This window comes from Sceloporus undulatus, chromosome 2 (genome assembly GCF_019175285.1).
Source record: "Sceloporus undulatus isolate JIND9_A2432 ecotype Alabama chromosome 2, SceUnd_v1.1, whole genome shotgun sequence".
In the NCBI taxonomy this organism is placed as follows: Eukaryota; Metazoa; Chordata; class Lepidosauria; order Squamata; family Phrynosomatidae; genus Sceloporus; species Sceloporus undulatus.
This window is the reverse complement of record NC_056523.1, coordinates 233,776,645-233,794,732: the sequence shown is the minus strand read 5'-3', so window position 1 is coordinate 233,794,732 and position 18,088 is coordinate 233,776,645. Positions and strand designations below refer to the sequence as shown.

Genomic DNA, 18,088 nt, shown 5'->3' with positions numbered 1-18,088 from the left:
ACTATGAAAGAATACACAGTTGGAGGGAACAAACCCATCAGCAGTATGGCCAGCATTAATGTGTGCCTGTTAAATGAAAATTTATCTTTCCCCAAAACATTCAAATAGCCCTTGTTTGGGACAGAACTGCTCTGTGTGGCACCTGTCTTACTTCTGCTTTGATCTTCTCATTCTTGAACCTATTATTCTTTTTTGTGTTGCTGCACCTAAAGCTTCATCTGGGCTGCAGAAATAATGCAGTTTAACATGACTTTAACTACCATGCCTCAATGCTATTTGGAATTCTGGGGTTTGCAGTTTTGCAAGATATTTAGCCTTCTCTGTCAGAAAGCTCTGGTGCCACAACAAACTACAAATCCCAGGACTCCATAGCACTGAGCCATGCTAGTTAAAGCAGTGTCAAGCTGCATCGTTTCTGCAGAGCAGATGCAGCCTTAGGATGAGAACTTGGGATGACAGCAGACATGGGTAAGAAGCACTACTGGGAAGCTTCTTTTACAACTGCCTGCAGTAAAACAGACCATTAAGAGTAGTCTTTTGATTAAAGGCAAGCAAGTAACAGCAAAGTGACATGTTTTAACTTGACATTTTGTTAAGGATGAGCACGCTTTTGGAGTTCATAAAAAAGTGAAGAGAGTTCTGTGGAACATTAAGGATCTGCTGAGTGCCACTGTCATTCCATCCGGTGTGAAATGTGTCAACTTGGAGGTATCCAACTAAAAAGCCCCAAGGTTATTTAGAATGGAAAGTGAGATTTCTTTCTTTCTTTTTAAATGTTTTTCACTTTATTCAGTTGCATTAAGTTCTCTCAGTGGTTTGTAGAGTTTAAATGAAATGCTCATTCTGTTTCTTTTTTGAACAGCTATGCCACCCACCCAGAGCTGAAATAGCTTACATTTCAGCATTTTCAGAGAAGATAAACACGGCAGACAAGGAAACGATAATGAAAAAAACAGCCTGGCACATGAAACTGGGGAGGGGGGGACCACTGTAGATTTATCTAGTCAAGCAAAAAGTACAAATGTTTTTTTGGAAGAATTAATAGCATTTCAAACAGTGCTTTCTCCCACCCCCTTGCCCAAATTCAAGATATTTTATCTAACTCCCAGGTGAAAGGTTTCAAAAAGTGGTAAGCTGCAGCTGTGTTGACATTTAACTTTTCACTTTTTTTAAAGGCATACCAGTCTCATCCTTACACACTTTGTGGATGCTTCGTTACAGGCAGCACCAGTCACTTGATTTGAATTAGTTGACTAGGCAGTAAAACAAATTGTTCATATCTGGTTGTGCCTCTTTTTCAGTCTTCCCTGTTTCCATTTGGTTGTGGAAACAAACTGTACGAAACTACCTGCACTCTAAAAAGAACCTGAAAGTGTCCTGATTCACCCAACATTTCTTGATAATTACCAATGTCTTGTCCCACCCTCTGCTCATGCCATCTGCAATTTAATCAAGAATTTTCTTTCTTTATTCTTCCAAAGAAAATCAACAACAAAATGGCCTTCAGTTTAAGACACAAACCAATTAATTACCTGTTTGGCTAAGAAATGTTGACATTTGATTAGCCTGGAGAAATCAATTAGGAATACACTGTTTCTGATAAGGGTCTTTTGACATAACATGCAAAATACTGAATGCGCCTATGTCTACATATGTGCTTGAAGATTCATGATGGTCCCATTAACTTTATAGGATTTTCTGAGCCAAGGAATATTCAAAGATCATCTTGCCAATTCCTTCCTTTGAAATATAGCCTACAGCAGCTGGTGGTCATAAGTGGTCTCCCATCCAAGAACTAATTTGGGTTGATTCTGCTTAGGTTCCAAGATCAGATAAGATCTGGTGCCATTTAAGGTCTTTAGGCCCTACATCAATTAATAAGGTGGTGTCAGTATGAAAACTATGTGCTGAGTTTGACATAAGGCTGTGCTAAGCATTCATGTACTCGGTTTCATTCATGCCTTAATCCTACATATATCAAACAATTAAAATTATATGAGCAGCCCCTGCCACGATGCCCAGGCTGAACCAAAACAATCAATGGCTCTCATCTACAGATAGACAAGCCTTAGTTTGGGAGCGTATCATAGTCAGTTCTCCCCTCTCCATCCCAAGTCTCTGCTCACAATGTCTTCAGGGAAAGCACTTCTGGAAAGTGTTACAGATCTAACAGATGTATCTGAGAATTCTATCATGTAAAATGCTTCTGGTTTTGATGAGACATTAAAACGTTTCAACTATGCTGTTTCAGACTAAGTGGCAATACAGGTGATCATGGAATTTTTCATAGACATGCATTACATTAGCTCATTCTTTTTAGTTTGTTTTTTATTTATTAATTTATTCTAATCTCTTAACATGAGATCCAAGGCAGCCTTCACCAAGGCTAAAACAAAGAAGGGGTAAAATCCAGACATTAGAAAAGTTAAAACAAAATTAAGCATCTATCACATTAAAACACCATTCATTTTTAAAAGTATACAGTCATTTAAAATATAACAACACAAATAAAAATAGAGCAATCATACTCTCTTGCAATTAATCATAGAAGGCCTGTCCTTACTTGATGGTGAAAAGAGGGGGCCAGTTTAGCCTCCTAAAGAAGGGAATGCTATAGCCTGGAAGTAACCATTAAGAAGGGCCACCTCTCACCAGACAGGCTTGTGACAGTGGTGGGACCCACATTCCCAAAATGATCTTCATATTTATAACTGGAACAAATATAGGTGGCTGCATTTCTTGCTTGGTGTGTAGGTGCATCAGTAAAACTCATTCATGTACCTAAATGAGAATTTATCCACAATATGGACTCATAAGTTCACAGCTGGAGCTTGTATGAATTCTTATTTAACGAAACAGCTGTAGCTTCTGTTTAGCTACATTCCCACCTCATCAATAAAATGGTACCACAGAAGAGATCACATACATATATCAAGATTCCAGCTGGCATCTGCCTGTACCACATTCCCCCCCCTTCCCAGATGTAACATTTTACATGCCCTCCCTAGTTTGTGATTTTATAAGATTTCATGTGTTCAGTCGAAGCTTCCATGCCTAAATATTACTAAATTGCACAGTGGGGAGGGGGCAGTGGAAGTAATAACAGGAACAAATTGGGAGATCATTTGTAGCTAAAGGCTATGGTGTTTCACAACATATAAATATATCAATTCCTGCATCTGATCATTTACATCAGAATACATTATACTGAAAAAATAAGAAAACTGTTTCAGAGATAATCATTCTCAAATGGTGTTGCATACTATCAGTGGTCCAAGACAACAGGTGGCGATGTTTATTCTTAATTTGTACTGCAAAATCAATCAGAACATTATCTGATATGATTTTCCCTTTGTGGACCAGATATACCAATCATGCATCTGGAGAATTATTTATGATGATTATGGATCTGATGATTTCATTTCTAGAACCATGCAGAGCACAATATAGAAACATGTATCTTCCTTTTTTCCCCTCTCAGTGGTATCCAATTGCCATTTATGACTTAAAAACTAAACTTGATATTTTTGAATAGCCATAAACCTTTATTCCCTTTCCAGTAAAAGTCAGTCATTATTATGCCCCTTTGAAAGCATTAGAACATACATTAGCCATATTATCTATTTATTAATTTTCCAGCCTGATACAAAGTAACATTAACAGAGATACTGTACTTCATTATCAAAATATTATAATCTTGATTAACACTATGTAATACATTGTTGCCCATTAAGAACAGCACTTTTGTTATTCCAACAAATGTTTTTAGTTTGCATCTTCTTTTGAACATATTTCTCTTTTCTTGTTGGTCCTTCACCTGAATACAGCTTTTTAATTTATTGATGACAACCAAATGTCACTTTCATTTTTTAAGGACTCCTGGTATTTCTACTAACACAATGAAATCCATTTATTTCTCAAAGAAAAAGATATTTAAGATTTGTCTCTATTCAGATTTTAAATTGTTAATTTGGTAAGAAATAGACCAGGAAAAATAATGGCCCAGGTTGGGTAGCCTGAGATGAGGGGGGGGGGGGGGATCCTGAATAGGTGCATTAGTCACTCCTGTGTTTGCAGCAATTTAGTGATCACAGTAAAGGCAGAGAGGAGAAAGTGTATGACAAATCTTTTACTTATCAGCAGCAGTACTGCTGTAGCCTTCCGAAGAATAAATTAGCACAGATTGAGCACCACATTGATTTCAATGGAACAGTTTTGCAATTAAGTATGAGAACCATTTGTCCATCGGTTCATATCATCATGATATTTTGTCTTAGAAGACTTACAAGAAATGCAAGTCCTAAACTAAATTGGTAAGCAATCCAACAAAGTGATATAGTTCACTTTTCTTCAGTTATAATGCTGTTGCCTCCTGTTATAGTACTGTTGCAAGAAAAACCCAATACAATTCAGTTCCTTAAGCAGCTAGCTGCAAAGCAGAAGTCTGCAAGGTGCAATCCACCTTCAGTGTTATGCAGCGTAACCATTGCCTTGCATTACTGGTTCCAGATTAAATTATAGTGACACCCAAAAAGGCCTGTTAAGGGCTCTTCCAAATAGATTGAGTCTCCCTTATCAGGAATTCTGAAATCCAAAATACACCCAAATCCAAAACTGTCCACATGGGTGGCTGAGATAGTGACACCTTTGCTTTCAGGTGGTTCAGTGTACATGAACTTTGTTTCATGCACAAAATTATTAAAAATATTGTGTATAAAATTACCTTCAATCTATGTGCATACAGTATATACAAAACATTAATGAATTTCATGTTTAGACCTGGGCCTCTCTAAAGATCTCATTATGTATATGTAAATATTCCAAAATCCAAAAAAATCCAAAACTTTTTTGGTCCCAAGTATTTTGGATAAGGGTGAATTAGCTTGTATTATTTTTATAGACTGGGAAGTATATATAGTGGCTCTTACCCATACAGTGAAAATGTATTAAAGCACGGCTGCAGTACAGGATGATGCTGTGTTGCACTGAATCCCACATTGCAAGACCCACCTGAAAAGGAGATTCTAGTTGCTTACAAAGCCCAACTATTGCTACCTTCAAAATGGTGGTTTTTATTTATCTTTTTACAGCAGAGGTCTGTATTTTTCTACTTAGAATTTACCACTCACAGATAATTGGGTATATGACTTCAGCCATAGGGGTAGATGCTTGATACTGACCTTTGGTTTTTATGCTATTTAGGCTACATTTTGGTTTATACAAATGGGGACATGTGAGTATAGAATCTTTTTCTGTGAGAAGGCTTTTTTGTTTGTTATAAACAAAATTTATTTACTAGTTGTTCATTAAGGCTTTGCATTTGATTCAAAGAGTGTGTAACTCTGTAAAGGAAGCACAAGAGAAAAAGTTCAGGCATAGGAAACACTGACATCTGCATATTATTTGTTTTCCATTTCTGATTAAAATAGTACAATGTCATTTTTCCATTTCACCAGTAATTTGCATATAAGTTGGATGACTGATCCTTTTCCCAGTTACAGTCTACCATGCAAACACTTGTGCAAAGTTGTACAAAGTTGATGACAGTTGTAGAATCGTGTTCCTGTGCCACTGCATGTCCTTCCTGGCCATTAATTCCATTGGGGGGGGGGGGGGGGGGGGAGTAGACTTCTTCTTATCATCCTTTCAGACACACACCTGCATTTTCCTATGAAATATTCCCACATGTGCCATGATAATGGTTTAGTTTTGCTTTGCTTTGTGGATGTGTTAAGCATTTTTATATTACTGTATACAGTATTGGCATCATGCAAGAAAATCATTGGCATGTTTATATGGGAGTAAGGCTCGCTGTGACCCATAAAGCTTATTCCCAAGTAAGAATGACATAGAATTGCAGATTTTACAGATTGGCTGCATATGTGTGATATTCTAATAATGCTTGGCAAAGTAGAAGGCAGTAAGAAAAGAGGAAGACCATAGTACTCATGGATGGGCTCAGTTAAGGAGGCCACAACCTAAGTCTACAAGACTTGAGCAGGGCTATTGACGACTTGGAGTTCTCTCATTCATAGGGTCTCCCTAAGTTGAAGTTGATTTGATGGCAGTTAACAACAGTTAACAACAAAGACGTGATGTAGCGGCTGTTATTTCTGAGCAAGAAATTGTAGGAATTGGTTAAGATACTTTTGTTTCCCAGGGCCAGGCAGTGATGTGGTTTGACTTCCCAAAGCCCACTTTAATAGGGAATCCAAATTTGGTTACAAAGCAGTAGTATATTCAAATGAATCCATCCTACCTTTTATTTGTGAAGTAACCACCACCACAACAATGGCAGTGATTATTTTATTGCTTTAGCAATAATGCCACAGCAAACTATAAAGGAAAAACAGAAGCCTGGAGAATTTCTGTAATTTATGGCAAATCAAAGTAATACAGGTAAAATTTTGGAGAGAATGTTTGTTCTTCACCTGATAAAATGTTTTAGACACCCCTTCAGGTGAATGCATCTTACATTGTACTGTTTGTATTTAAAATGGTGAATACAATCTTTTCTAAACTATTTTCTAAACTCAGCTGGATATAGGATATCCTGATCTCGGTGGAACTTGCTGATCAATGATGAGTGATCTGAGACTTAAACCTAAATAAAGATACCTAGGGGATTTGAATACAGTAGAGGTTTAAAACTTATCTAGATGCCATGAGAGACATGGAACTCTTGCCAAGGAATGCCCATTTCCAATCTCTTCTCTGTAACGTTTAGAAAAACATTACACATTTTGTGATGTAATAGTGTGCATTGGACTGTCCCTTTCTTACATAATGGCCATGGCGATGGAGTAGTGCATAGCACAATGGCATCACAACACAGGCCACGCTTACCTAGACATGATGTGTTCTGTACATGTTGGACTACAACTATTATCAGCCCCAGCCACCATGGCCCTTGATTATATTGGGTAGCAACTGTGCAAATCCCATCACCTCTGGAAGGTGCAACATTGTGGAAGGCTGACTTTGATTTTTTCAAGAAGTGGGCAAAGAGATATAAAACACAGTTACCTGTCTCTTTTAACAATTTGTTAAGCTTTCATTTAAAAAGAAAAATCAATGTGACTTAACAGTGCTTTGGCTACATTGCACCCAAAGTCAGCATAAAGTCTGTGAGTACAATCTGGGATACAATGAACAAACAAAAGTTTTGCCACCTACTGGAAGAAAATCTGAATTATCTCCTCAGTACCTTAATACCTTCCTGTTATAAAATATGTATCATTTAATATTATTTTGGTCCCTGTACCCAAAGAACAGATGAACCTATCCTCATGCAGGACGCTCTATGCAAATCTCTCTAGGTATAAAATGCTGGATCTGAGTGATGAAAGTATTTCTACTCCCTGCTTCCCTTGCCCCAAACTCTGGGTGATTTCTAATTTAAAATGGGGGGGAGCTAATATAGATAAAGCAACATATAACCTGACAGCATACCAGTTAAAGCCTGACAGGGTCAATAAAATGAGGGTTTGCAGGAGTCCCAGATGAGGAATGCTTTCATGAATGCCTCCATTGTGTAAAATCTCTCCGTATATCCTGCCTGCAAAATGACAGTCATATGCCACCAGCTGCAGAAGGCATGCTGGCAATGTCAAGTGCTGTAGGGTATTCAGGGAGGGTGGAAATATCAAGAGGGTGTTCCGTTTTCATGCCTGATTATTCCAAAACCAAGTGCTTTTGTGCTTTTACAAATATTTAGATCCAGATTTTAACATCAGAATGGTAACATTCCCTCTGCATGCAAAAATAATATAATAAAATCCATGGTAATTAAGCTTCTCAATTTAATATTAGTTTTGTTACTGCATAAAGCCAGCTGGAAGTAATTATATATTTTTCCACATGTAGTCTTCATTAGTGTGTGATATTTTCCTCACTCCAGACAGTTATTTCAAATGTTCCTGGAAAATGTAAATTTTAGATCAATTGTCTCGAGAGCAAATAGCCACTAAAAGCTACTTTAATGTAGTTGACAAACTTACAATGTTTTCTCTCTTTTTTTTAATAGCCAAGATTTAGTTATGCATAAAACCAAACCTAAACACACATACTAGGATGTAACTTCCACAGAATAGGGTAGGGCTTGCTTTAGAGTAAATACGCATATGGACAGGATGGTTTAGTCACTGATTTCATCAGGAGAGTGTGAAACACATGCTTAACTCCCACACTGTTTGATTTCAATGTTGGATTCAATATGCCCATTACAAATACAAAACATCTTTTTTCCAATTCCAAAATTTAATTTTAAAAAAAATATTATTGCTGTCTCCAAAGATTTATTACAGCAAAATATTTCACTCATAAGTAATTATAACATTTAACATTGGGACATTCAACATCATTCACAGATTTGAGCTACAATAAATAAAGGCAAACTTAATATGTCCTGTCTTAACAGTTCTCTGCATGGAAAACAGAATTCATTGTCAAAAGTATTTTCCACAAAAGAGATGCTTCATTGTACTTTATTTCACTGGCCTGGGAAACAATGAAAGCCTAAAAGAAATTCTTGCTGTTCAGAAAACACCAATACTGGAAAATCACTTAAGTATGCAGTATACCCTGTTCCTTCTGATATGCCATAAAGACTGGATTGAGCAGCTTTTCAACACTATACCTTGATAAGCCAAGGCATCTGGTCACACATTTTTCTCTTACAGGCATATTCATGAGGAAAAATACTGGGACTTTCTCCATGTCATCACCAAACTGTGGGCACCTCTACAAACTATGCAAAACCCAATGCATATTTTCAATGGCTAACACCCATGCTGCCATTTAATCTATCCCTTTTAAGTAGTCTTTACTTCTCTAAACACCTGATTGCAAAAATGAAACAAAATAAAGAATTCTTTTATCTCTGTCGCGCTTCAGGAATTACTGAAACACATGTGGTGACCTATTTTTTTCCTAAGGTAAGACAGCAAAGGCAAGGAAGTACCCCACATACTCTCCTAAAAATGCAAATGGATCAAACTGTTACAATATTACAACTGCAAATATTTAAACCTTTGAAGGGAAGCTGTACAAATCTAAGAATATCTTTTGAAAAACATTATGGTTTGTAGGACAGTAAAACTGATGTACATAATTGTTTACCAGGTAAATTAGGCCATACTAGTGGAACATATTGCTTTCTAGTTTACATTCAGAGGTTTAAAATAAAACACTGTAACTGACAAAAATGACAGTGGCTTTGCTTCCTATGCAACTCAATCTTGTGTTTCATATGCAATGTGCCAAGAAAGTAAGGATTACTGTATTTTAAAAAAACTAGTTCACTGCTATCCGTCTTTTTGCTTATGATTCTATTATTGTAAAGATGTACCCCAATATGGAGTTTCCCTTATTAACAATAAATATTTAAGTGTAAAATACAAAAGAGGTTTCCTTTTTCTTTTTAAACCTATACTACCTACAATATAAATTTCATTTTTGTTCCAGCTTATGTTGATCATTAGAAATATTCACCTATGACACAAACAGCATTAGAAAGGATAATGTATGTTTTAGTGTCGTGTGAAAAAAATAGCATGTGTGATCAACTTCCATTGATTTCCATTAGGATTTCAACCTGATCCTGTGCATGTTTATGTAGAATAGCCAGCAAGCCCAATGAGACTTATTGCCAAGAAATTAAAACAGCATTATACCGGTTTACATTCGACTGGATTGTGTTCCACTGAAATAAATATACGTGCATATGTATGTGTCACTGCAATGTATTAAAATAATTGTTTTGCTTTATTTATTTTTTATATTTTACATGATAATTGTGTCATTAAATTTTCTTTAATATACAGAAACACCTGAATGTTTTGGAAAAGGTGCTACATTCTTTAAAATGATCATATACAATAAATTTCAAACACTTGTGTAATCCAAACAAATGAAAGGAATGTTGTCCTCTGATAACATTCTTGCTCACTGTGGAGAATCCTACTCAGTACATCCCCAAATGTTACTGTTCCTAGATTTATACCGAATATAAACCAGGAATGCTGCAAGTGTAGCTTAAATACTAGTACTCTTATTGTTTTTGCATAATGAAAGTTAAATTCATAAAATTAGTCCTTTGTCAGCAAATCCATTTCTTGGATACATTTTGTCACATCAGCACAGAGGAACACACCAAAAACAACCCACTCCATGTTGAACACGGACACAAACCATTGTATACACATAGACTGAAAGAGATAAACAAACTGTAGCATGCGAGTTTCGAAGTTATTTGTGGCCTTACTATTACATATATAAGAATGCCATAAATACGTTCCCCTTCCTGTGCACTTACATTACTGTTTGTAAATTTTAAAACATGTACACATTTTATCTGATATTTATTCCTTCCCCTGTATGCCTGCTACTCATTTTACCAAATATGGCTGTTTCTCATCACTTTTGGGTGGTATGATAGAATACAAAATCTGATATATTGTGCATTAATCCTTATTCAAAAATGTAGTGCCATGTTTAGGGTAGTAGATGTCCCATTTCTCACACCAGAAGTAACAGTAACATGTCAGATAGCTGTCTATTCTTAAAACAATTCTTAATCCCAGCTGCCTCTAAGGAAAGGCCTTCTCTAGTGATCTTATCATTTATTTTTATTTTTATTTTGACAGACTAGTTAGGACAGGTTTGGTCATTCATGTCATGACAGGAAAACATATTGATTATTACTAGGCTCACTTTCCACTTGGGAGCCTCAGCAGAACCTCTTCTGCTAAAAGAGTCCTATAGTGCCCTGTTCTTTTACACACAAAACTCACAGGACTTGTAAAATAGCTAACGTAAATTCAGCATTCGGGTATAATTATGTTGTGAATTGCAGGTGATCACTTTGCTACCGAAGTTCAAGCGTAATGTAGGGGTGATCATTTCTGACCTTACATTTTCATCTCTCCCCATTACCCACTTCTTTCTGATGATTTCTTCTTTTTTGACTTTTTAAACCTGCTTGGCATATTTGAAATGCTAGATTCTGAAAATGTACGCTGTGAAGCTCTAGTGACCTACACGAATGAAAATTAGAGTGATATAAAAAGTCTCAGTGCAGACATTGAACATTACTGGTGAATGGGAGAAAATTCAATAGAGCTTTTTTGTTGTTTCTAACTTGTGACGCCAGCTCTGTATCAGGAAACAGAGTGTTCCCTTGCAATCGCTTACAGTGTCATAATGACCTGGTGAATGAGAATTCTTTCACTATCACCACAGTCCCTGCAATCTTGCCTCAGCTGTGACCAACTCACTTTTGCCCCCAACGTCTCAGAGATGCTTTATTCAGCATCTAATTAGCTAGGGTTAGAAGTCAAGGCAAAGCATCCTTGAAGCAGGAGACAATGCTGCTGCTGCTGCTGCTGCTGCTGCTGCTGCTGCTGCTGCTGCTGCTACATCTCCAAATGCTGCTGTGTTAATCTGAATGAGATCCATCAGGATCCCAAATTAACCATTTTAAAACCAGCAGCTCAAATCTACATTGTACCACAGTGCTGACATTTTTATTCATCCTTCAGAGTATTCTTTACGTCACCGGAGTAAATGTCTCTGTGGTTCATGTAATGGCAAATGATATATGGCTTTGAAGTTGCAAGAAGAGATATCATGCACTACTATCTGACGAAATGCAAACATCTTGCTTGTCCACATACGTAAAACAATACTTCCATGAAATATTTCTCTTACATACATGCCTCTGAGCATCTTCCCTCCCTGCCTCCCTTTCTTCCCCCCCTCTCTCTCACAGATAACCACCGCTCAACTGTGTACTTCCCACATATAAAAACATCCAAAACATAATACTTTGAAATACAAAACCTGTGTAAACGCATGCATATGTATGTGCTTTCATATAAAACCTATGGTACGTAGGTAAACACACATGCCCTTATGCGTGTTAGATAAGCAACCCTATTCTAATCCATTGGTTGCAAGTAAATTACAATCAATCAGTAGGACATCAGAATAATGTGCTAGAAAAAATTGATTATATTTAATGTGCGTGTGTGTGCATACACACACACACACACACACACACACACACACACACAGGGAAAATATGGATACAAACCTGCATGTTGTATTTTTATAGATACACATTCACATGCATACATGCAAAAAAAGTAAATGAAAATTCTTGAGATGTGATGTTACATCTAAATACATTATTTAATGTGAGTAAGAAGCACACTTTTGCTAGCAGTTTCTTGTGAATAAATACTATTGAAATCATAGGGATTTGCCGATGATGATACAGTAGAAAAGAAATCTTTCTGCAGCACACATACAGATGCAGACATATGGCTGTAAAACCTGTATGCCATATTGACAGACAGACATTCCTATGCACAAGAGAACAAGTGACAATTATGGAGATACGACATTATACATAAAAGGAGAAGAATACTGTTGGCTCTTGTACACATATATTATAGGTGTAAAGAAAGGTTTGAAGAAAGGTACTTCCTAGGTTTTTCCCTCCCAGTCTATTCATCACTACCTCAGCCATCTGCAAATATTCATGCTGTGAATGACATAAATATGCCCAAGTAGTAATATACCATGTGGCATAAAGTACTTTTTTCTCTTCAAGGCCAAGTACTTTAAAACACACACACACACACCTCGCGCTGAAGTACTTATGGTAACTTTTTAACATCAACAAACTTGTAAAGCCAGCATGCATTTGAAGGAATAAACTGTGTGGCATCTATCATTTTACCATCAGGCAAGAGGTACTTTTGAACAAAAGAAATAAGCATGGCAAAATTACCCTCAACACTGTATATGAAAAATAAAACACCAGAATGATCTAATTTCAAATAACTGCTAATAAACAGGACACCACTGAGATCTCTGTATTGGTCTTCTTTTGTAAAGATACACCTAACTATTAAGATACATCTCACGTTTATGTATTTTTATAACTAGGTATTATCCTTTCCTTAAAAAAAATTAAATGTACTGTAAAAGGGAATTCAGAACACAGGAGTCAATAAAAATGCTTTTACATGTTAAACAATCTTAAACTTTTTTTCTGCACTCTTGGTGCATTTGATCTGTAGTTAGATGTAGACACATTTCTGATTTATTTACCAGTTCAGTAAATGGAATATGTGTCTTCTCTGCTGGTTGGCAATTATCAGTACACTGGCATAACTAAAATTGCATGCGGTACTCTTAACTTTCAACCTAACAATTTCTACCATGCATTAGATGTGCATATTTCACATATTTGCAGCACAAACTCTTTTCCTAGAATAGGTAGATTTTTATATGAGAAAAACAGGAAGCATTTATAACACAGACAAACACAGACAGGGAGCATACGACAACCTCCTCGCCTCCCCTTCAATGTCTCTAATGGATACATATATCCACATTAAAAACATCTACTGATCTGATTTTTTAGTTTCCTTGCTTACTCCTCACCTGACTAGGAAATGGTTTTTCTGGTGATAATTGAAGACATCATGCTAATGAGGGAATCTAATGCACAATAGGAAAATTGTCACTACTAATAACATTTGCCGGAAGTTAAATAAGGCAAGTGTACAAGAATGTCAGACAGTTGTCATTTAGTAAGATACAGTAACAAAATGCAATTATGTGGTTAATTTTATTACATCACTGAATGAATTTTAACTTACTGTGTGTGTAATCCTGATAGTACCCTTTTAGCTGGCTGAAGAGTTATTTTCAAGAGAAATTTCTCCTTTGCATTTGACACAGGAGAAGAGCTCTACAAAACCTCTGCTCATCTCTGGCATTTTATGTCATTGTGGGTTATTGCTATTTTGCTGTTACGGTCTCATTGCTTAAAAGTATTTTAGAACATCACAGCCCTTAAGGTACACTGGAGGAAGGAGAGTGACATTTCTTATTCTGACAAAGATACAAAACATTTATGAAAGCAGAAAAAATCAGGAAAGCTTTCTATTTTTATTTATCAGTCAAAAATAGGCCTTCTTGTTCTAGTTTTTAGACAAGTACTTACAAACTGGAATGGGACATTCCTGTGTGTATAAGATGGCCTGTGTGAGCACACACACCCTGAACTGAATCCTGGTGTCTACCGAGGGCTAGGGAACAGAAGCCAAAGGTTTCTGGTCATTCTCAACTTGTCACTGATCAAAGTAAACCAAAGAAGAACTTTCCTTAAAAAGTTTAAATTTATGTTCTTCGAGGTTATCAGCAACTATTTCTCTATCCAGTACAGGAATGGCCCTTTCAAAGGATCTACAAACATGCTGTGTTTGTTTTTCTTCTTTTTTCTTTTTTAAGGTTCTTGTACAGAGCCAACTTAAGGTTAAATAGCCAAATATTTTGATCTTACAAAACACACACACACACCCTACAGATCTCATTTCTTACTCCTCTCCTCTAATCCTAAACCTTCTCTTGTGAACCAGGTATAACTGTCTTATGATAAGGGGAATTTCCATGCTTACCCTGTATCAGGGATGCGTGGATTACTTGATGGCACATAAAAAACTTGCCTACAATCTCTGTGGTATTTGTACAATTATTTCTCTCCATTACATCCTCTAAAAACATGCAACACAGTACAAATGAAGTTTTTATACTGCTCTCTGTACAGCTATTGGCTTTCCGTCACTGTATCACAAATCCACCTGAAATTAAAATTACCATTTAATTCCAACCTAAGCAAATATTTTATTGTATATGGCAATAATACTTTATTCCATGTATTTTATTGCCTAAGAGGAAAAAAATGATTCCAGATTGTCCCAAATGTCCCACTAAACATTTTTATTAAAGCAAGCAAAACTTTTGCTTGTGATATAAGCATCTCCTATACTACTTCTACTTTTAGACGCAAGGCAGAAATTCACTAATAATAATAGCTCTAAAACCAGAATTATAAGAAACATATAAGGGGACACATGGAGTGGGGGTGAAATGTATGTAATCAACTCTGACAGTACTTTTAGAAGGAAAGAAAACCTTACACTTGTTCCTGCCAAGCATGTTTTCAGGTGCCCTGGCAAACAGTTCTTTATTTAAAAATGTGTTTTACATAGAATTAGCAAGGTTTTTTAAAGTTAAAACTTTTACCCATTACTAATGGAATGAACTTACCCTCTTACATTGTGGTGAGGGGGAGGCGGGGATCTGTATACAAACCCCTAAGTTTATCCAGGCAGAATGTTTTAGGCAGACAACAGTATTCTAACCACCATGGATAAAAAGGCAAAGCACACACTTTCAAAATAAATATGTTCATCATTACCACCTTTACAACGCTACTGTGTCTGTATGTGTATTCCAGTGGAGTGATCCACACTGATACAGCATCTGCCATGCATTTAGCCATACACTACACATATTATTATTCTTTTCTCAACACAGAGTCAGAAAATAAACATGACCATATGTGTCCAGTAATGAAATGGGGAGGGGGGAGAGAGCATTTTAAAGGTTCTCATGCAATAGCAAAACTAACAACAACAACAACAATTACAAGTGAGCTGCAAATGGGCAACAATTATTTCTGTTATATTTTTTTAGACATAGACATCCTTCTCTTAGACTTTGTCCTTCCCTACTATTAACTGCTTTTTAGTCTTCGCCAAAACTATGAATTTCTAACTCTGGAAAAGTTGGAAACTCAAATGAGCAATCCAACACTGTATGTGGCTCAAGAGTGATTTATCAATTGATCTTTATCTGGCTCTAGTTAACTCTTACATTGCCAAAGCAGGAAAAAAGGGTTTATTCAAAGTATTTAAGCCATAATGCATATTACTGCATTTAAATATATAGGAAGAGAATGACAGGTAAATTCAGAAATCTGTCATTCTCTTAGTAGGATATGAACATAAAAACAGCTAAGTATGGAAAATATCACACACACTCCAATAAAATGAACATTTAAACCTGTCTGAAGTGTCAAAGACAGAACATCTGAAATGTTCTTCTTAACTGAGTCCTTTTTATTTTTATGAGTAAGGAATATTACATAAAGAATTGCATTTTAGCTTATGTTGATTATATTTCTGTACGGTAAGCTGGGATCAGTTGTAATCAGGGTCCCTCTACAGGATAGATCTAAATATACCTTATTTGAATGCAGGCATCCTATGGAGAGAGAGAGAGCCATGCAGTTAAAACTCTGTTCTATATGCAACTGTTGTACATTGCAAACTTGATCTCTGCTTAACTCCTCAGGATTGGTTAGTCTGACTTTTAATTTCCCCCCTTTTCCTAAAATTTAACAGCAAATGCTCTTTCCTTTACATTACTAAGAGCAAGTTCCATATCCTGTGCTGTAACCAAGATATAAATGACAGCACTTTTACGTCAGTGGAATTCATTCATTAAAAAAAAAGACCCTGAAAATAAATGGGATCCCTGAACGGTACTACACACTACGACATTTTGTTGCTTCAGGTTTTTTTAATGCAAGGCACATGAAGCAACTTTTTCCAAAATGCATATCCATTTTTTAAAAGAGAAAACAGTCTTAGCATATGCATTTATTTGTTTGTTAAAGAAGTCCCTCTTTTTAAATCTTCCCTCCCCTCCTTCAGTTCAGTCCAAGTTTAAAGTTTCTTCCCCCGGCCCATTTCAATTGTGTGTCGCTCTCTGCGTGTGTGGGTGTTATGTGTCATGCAGAGCGTGTGTTTTTCAGGCAGAAGAGCCAAAGGGCTTGTGAAAGAGTAGCCACAGCATGCTCAGGTGTGTATCACCAAGTGTGTGGTACGGAGACACCAGCAGCCCCTGTGATTAATTATCAGTTATTATTGGCCTTGCCGTTAACATTTTAGCTTTCCCGTCAAGAATGGCCATACCAGGCTGCCTTAAACGCACCCCCCCGGTGAAGGAACTGCTCTGGGGAGGATGCCAAGACACAGCTCCACAGAAACAGTGTGAGCGTGTGTGTGTGTGAGTATGAGACTAGCAATTGAAACTGTCTCCTCTAAGACCCTCTGCTCTGCGCTGGCAGCTATTCCAGCACAACTGAGCTCTCTCCCCCTTTCCTGGGGTCCTGCATAAGGCTGTTTTTTGCCACCTGAACTCAATTAAGCTGCTCTGAGGGGCCCCCTCCCAAGTTTAGTATCAGTTTTGATATGGGAGGCTTGCATATATGGGGGGGGGGAGATAAAGAAAGAAATGTTTTGCCAGAATACTAAGACACTTTTTTATTTAAAAAGAGAAAGGGAGAAAGAGAGGGAAGGGGGGGAAAGGAAAGAAAACAAAGGAAAACAAAGGCAACAAATTTTGCCATAAGTGAAATGATCTGGTTTGAAAACTTTAAATACAAGGGCAGCTTTAATTTAAAAACAATATCAGAGTTGTCTTATTTTGTTATTTCTTTCCTTTAAAAAACAAAGCTCTTGAGGATGTAGTGAAGTCAGCAGGAACATTCCAATGACTTCCTTATGACACTACAGAAATTGTCCAGTGTTAACTTTAAAACTAAAGTGAAATGCAGACAAGGGAGGGGGGATAAAATGCAAAACTATAGACAAATACACACACACAAAAGAAACCCAACGACAGAGCGACGACACTTGAACATGTGGCATGAAAAGTAAAGTCACATACCTGCTGGGACATTCTGAACAAGAGGTTCGTGTCAGCGTTCTGCCATGTCCCCATGAAACCAGAGTCGGTCGCTGCTGCTCTTGTTCCGAACTGCATGGAGTTGTCAGTGCAGGAGTCTCTTAAAGTCAAGTCTCTTGCCCTCTTTCGCTCTGAGTGTCTCTGGGTGTCTCTGTCTCTCACATCCACTTCTGCCTCTTCTGACTGAAAAGTGAAGGTGGATTTTTTGAGCTTCTTGGCAGCCAGTAGCAGGAGTGTAGGGTAGTTAAACTAGCTGCTCTGTGCATTTCATTTGGGAAAGGGGGGCTTTGGGGAGGGGGCCAGAGCTTCTTTCGCACCTTCTGCACAGATACCCCTATCATTTATGCATACACTGTAACTCCCCAAGCTCGCCTTTGCTTGGCTTAACAGCTGCCTGTCAGGTGTGCATGCAGCACTGAAGAGACCCAACCATCAGCTTCATACTCTCAGCCACTGGATGTCATTGGATAGCAGA

At 37.1% G+C, this 18,088-nt stretch overlaps 1 protein-coding gene across 2 annotated transcripts in view; it reads right to left on the bottom strand.

Moving 5' to 3' along the window:
• Positions 1-17,854, bottom strand: part of BNC2 (basonuclin 2) — a 333,536-nt gene extending 315,682 nt beyond the window's left edge. Inside the window, exon 1 of one of the 2 annotated variants that reach the window (XM_042452219.1) lies at positions 17,596-17,854. In XM_042452219.1, the coding sequence (XP_042308153.1) occupies positions 17,596-17,691 (96 nt within the window). In that variant the 5' untranslated portion in view covers positions 17,692-17,854. The remainder of the gene's footprint in view (positions 1-17,595) is intronic. The other variant, XM_042452220.1, reaches the window with a different exon arrangement.
• Between the last annotated feature and the right edge of the window lie 234 nt (positions 17,855-18,088).